The following is a 5,684-nucleotide window of genomic DNA, read 5'->3' as shown; positions in this document are numbered from 1 at the left end:
AAAAAAGGCATTAAAAAACACATATAAACTACAAAAGTGCATTTCATAAAGGATATGTAGCTTAATAGAGTTCCACCATTGAAAGTAATTGTAAAAAAAGCAGCTATGGTGGTTGTTGTAAAGTGGTTGGATTGGTATCTCATGTGGTTCGTTGGCTGTTACTTGTGTATTTCTTGTGTACATCATGGTTACTTGGTGATTTAGGATTTTAATAGAATATTGGCTATTTTAATTTGCTAAAACTCAGCATTATGAGACTCGGATCAGATTGCGGTGCAAAATAACCACGTTTTGCATGTCCACGTGTCTTTGCTATCCTATTTTATCATGGGTGTGTTTTGGGTATAATGTGAAATAAACCAATCAGCCGTTCCCTTTATAGGAGAATTCTGAAACTCCGTAGTGTAAACTAATCTTCAGGTGCCGCCATCTTAAAGTAAAGGTAAACAGTCTTTTTTTAATAAGCTTCTTGTGCAGTTTTAAAGTTATTAATGCCTTGTTTTAAATGTCAGGGCTCTCCAGATCTACTAACAAGGTGTGGAGCTACTTTGAGCTGGATAACGGCGTAAAAAGTGATTTATCTGCAGGGGCAAAACATGCCCCATCTAACTCATTCTAAAGCATGTTTGGACAAACTGTAAAAAATTACTGGATCTCAGAAAGCTGCAGGAGAGCAGAGGTGGGCTATTCTACAAAGGTTAGTACTCTTTATCATATTTTACTACATTAAAAGTAAATTTTACACAGGAGTTCTTCTTTAAGAGTCAGGTATGCTCTGACTTTGGCAGATTTCTATTTCAACGGCGCAGCGTTTCTGTGCTTCTCAGCAGAGAATACTGACCTGGTAGTTCACGCTGTTAAGGTGTGCAAGCAGGTCACTTACTGGAACAGCAATGTTTTTATATTTAGTTTTCTGTTTATTGTTGATGTAAATGTCGGGTTTGTGCACTACTGCATGTCCATGTGTGTGTGTAACAAGCGTTGACAAGATAGCAATAAACCTCTGACTGTTGACATCTGTCTAGGTTAATTTCAGTCAGTGGAGCACCTTATAGCAGCAATATGCTAGAACTATGCTATGACCTGAACACACCTCATTTTGAAACTGCTTCACCCAACAGCGTAGATATATTCAGAAGCACCGCTGCTATTTAAATTATGCAGACACAAGTAGGCCTGTCACAATATTTACACTATCGACTTATCGTTCAATAAAAGTCTATTGTGTTTGCACTTACAAATTGCATTTACATATATTGTGACTGTGGCACAGACTGAAGCACAGGGAGACACAGACACAGGAAGTGAATGAACTCAAAACGTACCTTAATTAGGAAAAATGCCCTCCATCAACACCCAAAACAAACTTAAAGGAACATAGTCATGGCCCAGTGCAGCTCTAGTAGCTGAACTTTAGTGTCACTTAGGTTTGTGTTGCCTCAGAAAGGTTATTTATGCTGGTCCAATGCGGGCCAGCTGGGACAGACTGGGGCTGCACGTCACAGTTCAGACACAAGGCATGAAAATAGACTGTTGGCGTGGTGAAACATAGGGCCGTATATGCAGATATTGCAAAAAACCCTAGACAATATTTATCACTGGATATTCCAAGATCATCAAATAATATCCTACTATACTTCTACTTAGTACATTTATTTTTTTATATTTTATTTTTGGCAATTAAATGCATCTTCAAATCAATCCACAGTGTACAACCTTCAAAACGGGATAGCTGTATGTGGTTCGTACTGCTTGTTAAAAGCATAACAGAAAACTATGACCCAAACCATTGCACGGTATATTATATAAACATAATATAACATATTATATAACATAATACACACATCTGATTCTAAGTGTGATATCCAGTATCAGTTAAAGGCCCAGAGCTTGTGTCTTTACTCAGCTATTGTACTCTCATTTTTAGACTTATGACTCAAAATGAACTAAACAAATAATAAAAATAAAAAACATTCAAGCACCACAACGTCATGCTGACCACACATGAGCTAAGCTGCTATTATTACAGCAGGCGAAGGCATCCACAGACACCTACCACAATGCTTCTGCATGACACGCATCACACAAATCAACCTTTGGCCTTTGAGAAAGAGATCCTGAGCATTGTCTGAACGATTCCTGCCTATGCGCTATGCCGTGCCGTCCGTGTGGGCGGAGTCCGCTCGACCTCAATATATAAACTCTCCTTCGCTGATTTAGGAGATCCCTGTTCGAAAAATTAATGGGCAGAAAGGGAACATGCAGTATTGTGAAACGGGAGCCCGGCGGCCCCGCGGCCCGGCCTCCCGACCCGAGCTCAGAGACTTTCATTACTACAGGAGAGATTTGTTGCGCTGCACATCGTTTCGAATTCTTTCTGGGACTTACTACTTGTGTCATGACATAGTCATTCCTCAGCCACATTTAGAAAACTTCTCTCATGGTTACTCAATGTGTCCCTTGTGAGTATGACAAGGTTGTCCACTTCTCATAGCTCACCATAGATCATGCAAAGCACCAGGTAAGGCCTTGTTTTGGCCAGCCGAGGCATTGTGCAAAGAGCAGGAGACGATTTTCTCCATTTGACCTGGATAACTGAGCCTTTACAAATAACGAATAGCCATATACTAAACATTTCTGCCTTTTGGAGGAAATCTGTTATTTTCTTTTATATTGTAAATTATTTATTGATTTTTATTATATGTGCCTTAATGAATTAGGAAATGTACACCTAAATTAAGCACATTTTAGCCTTAAAAAAATATTTTATTTTTTTTTTTTTTAATTTCTGATGAATTTCTGTTTTCTCACAAAAATAATTGGAAAGAAATTCCTAAAATGAAATAAATGATTGCTACATGATTATTGGCTGGAGTAAATTAGTTAAAGTTACAGTAAACAAACAGAAAACAGTTCTTAAAGTGTGGTTATCTATATATATATATATTATATTGTGAATTTATGCATTTTTTAGATAAATAGTAAAGCTTCTAGTAATTATAGTAATATATTTTCTAAATAAATGTTTTCTAAATAAATAATGTCTACATTATGTAGAATTGAAGAATACAAGAGGATCAAATGGAATTGGGCTTCCCTTACTGAGTATTATTATTATTTTTATTGATTTTATACTGCCATGGAATAAAAAAAAACAAATGTATCAAATTTAGCTGGAAATCACAAAATAAATGAAATAAACTACAGATTTTTTGTGTTTCAGTTTTTGGCCACTTTCTGTCATTTGAAATGTACTTTTCTTATCCTAAAGCTCCTAAAAAGTTGCAATAAAAGAAAAAAAAGCTTCACTTGAGTTTCAACTTTAATTTCTCACAGGTAATAATTCAGATCATCCCGCTGGTGGTTTCTCAGAGACGCTCTTCAGGCTTCCAGTAAATGAGACTTCGCACAGCCGTCCGTACATGACATAAGCTCACCAACGCTCTGATCACAAGAAATCAGGGCAGAGGTGTTGAAAACAGAAGTGGTGGGTGGTGGTGGGGTCAGTGGAGGTGTCGCCATCTACATGCCTGTCCTCATCAAAGCACAGGGTGACATCACCATCAAATATCGGGATCGCTCATCAATGGCAGAGGGGAGGGCACTCAGGCATAAAAAGACAGGGACAGTGACCACCAGCACGAACACACCGCTGACCAACACATGGAGTGGCCCTGTAAATTACACCTACAAACTATAAACCACAGCTGTGTAAGTTTTTTTAAACATTTTTTTTATTTCAATTTACAAATGTTTTCTGGAAATTGAAATTTGGACATTTCAAAATGTTCTGCCACTATTGTTTAATAATCTTTATATTCTTTGTTTTACAGCTGATAAAATATCTTCTATGAGCGCCATGCACAAAATGGTTTTACTGGTTTTACTGTGGAGCTTATGTTTGCTTCATTTGGAGGGATCACCAATCAGGTGAGGGCCGAATATGATTCACAATACAATTACATTTAGTTTAACAGTAAATGTAATACACTTAAATTACTAAAAATATAAGAATCTTTGTAATTTTGCAACGTTACTAGTATAATCTTGTATATTTACATTGTACTAAAAATAATGTTATTGTACAATAGAAATGTATTAAATTGGTCAGAAATTGATTGAAATTAACAGTACAGCATTGTAATTATTTTACTGTATTTTATAAGACCTAAAAAATATGAGTAATAACTCTAAAAAAACAAGATCATAATCTAATATATCTACAATAAAATCATTAGTATGTTTATAGTTTAAGACTGCAGTACAATCTTTTACTTGTAACTAAAGTAATATTTTTCTTAAAATTATGTTAAATGACAGTAAAAAAAACTGTCTACAATACTTTGAAACTATTAAAAATATATTAAATAACCTAAGCTACATACAAAAATGTAGTAACTGCAGTAGTAACTGTATACAATATTGTTTAGTTTTCATGCTGCAAGAGTAAAACTGCAAAATACAGTAATATGCTGTAATTTATGAACAAAGAATGCCATATAAAGCATTATAGTGATTGTTAACAGAGTGTATATACCATATATATATATATATATATATATATATTGCTTGTTACTGGTGACAGTAAAAGTGACCACTGCTAATCTGTCCACAGCAAAAGGTCCATCAGTGAAGTCCAGCTCATGCACAATGTTGGAGAACGCAAACAGGTGCTGGAGAGACAGGACTGGCTTCAGGTGAAGCTGAAGTCGATCCTTATCCCCTCCGTCAACGACTCACAGAAAGGACAAAAGGCAAAAATCAGGACTATTGTTACAGATATTTCACTGTCTGGGAAAATCCAGTCTGGATCGTGAGCGAACCCTGAGGCCTCGTCTTCGAGTTCGGTCTTTTGTATGAGACAAAATGAACTTTTAAAGAAAAGAAAGTGTTTTCACTCTAAATGTTTAGTGTCCTCACAGAGATATAGCCCCTGCCCTGTTTCTGTGCAGGCATAAAACTACGGCTCCTTTGCAGAAGTGCACTGAATCACAATTGTTTTTATTTATTTTCATACTTTAATTTATTATTTTAATTTATTTGACTTTCTGACTGTTTGATATATAAATGAATCTGTGTAGAATTATTTGTTAAAATGAACTGGTTAAAAGTTAAAACCAGTTAGGACATGTGAAGGACACGGCTACAGCTACGGCTACGGCTTGTGTTTGTGTGGGTGAATAGAAGTTTACATAACAGTCTCAGTTTGTGTTGCAGCACTGTTATATAGCCTAATTCAGGTGAAAAGTAAGGTTGTTAAAATTCTTATTTATTTATTTATTTATTTATTTTTTATATTCAACAATTAAAGAAAGAATGAAAACAAAATAACCAAACAATATGCTCTGGTTATTTACATGAGATACTGTATGGCAAGGACCCCACTGTGACGAATGTGAAATACCACAATACTGAGAAACAAGGTCCACAACATGAACAACACGGTGCTGTTTTTAAAAAATATATATAAAATAACAGTAAAATAAAGAAAGATTATGTTTACATAAAATATAAAGTGCCAGACATTTCTGGCTGTTGGTTGTTGTACATTTCACTTTCTACAAAATGTATTTACATTTATTTTTAATTTTTATTTTTTCAGCCTAATTCTGACAAAAAATAAAAAAGAGCCAGGCTTCTGGTCAGTGTGTCAAAGTTTGCCAGTTCAGTTTTCCAACTGTCAG

The 5,684-nt window shown here is 35.4% G+C and overlaps 1 protein-coding gene across 1 annotated transcript; it reads left to right on the top strand.

The window, feature by feature from the left end:
- Nucleotides 1-3,793: 3,793 nt before the first annotated feature.
- On the top strand, nt 3,794-5,247 carry pth1b (parathyroid hormone 1b). The gene is made up of 2 exons (XM_015607219.3): nt 3,794-3,930; nt 4,616-5,247. The coding sequence occupies exons 1-2, from the start codon at nt 3,851-3,853 to the stop codon at nt 4,815-4,817; spliced, it is 282 nt and encodes a 93-aa protein (XP_015462705.1). The 5' UTR covers nt 3,794-3,850; the 3' UTR covers nt 4,818-5,247.
- The last annotated feature ends 437 nt before the right edge of the window (nt 5,248-5,684 follow it).

Source organism: Astyanax mexicanus, chromosome 16 (genome assembly GCF_023375975.1).
Source record: "Astyanax mexicanus isolate ESR-SI-001 chromosome 16, AstMex3_surface, whole genome shotgun sequence".
In the NCBI taxonomy this organism is placed as follows: Eukaryota; Metazoa; Chordata; class Actinopteri; order Characiformes; family Acestrorhamphidae; genus Astyanax; species Astyanax mexicanus.
This window is presented reverse-complemented; position numbering and strand designations above follow the sequence as displayed.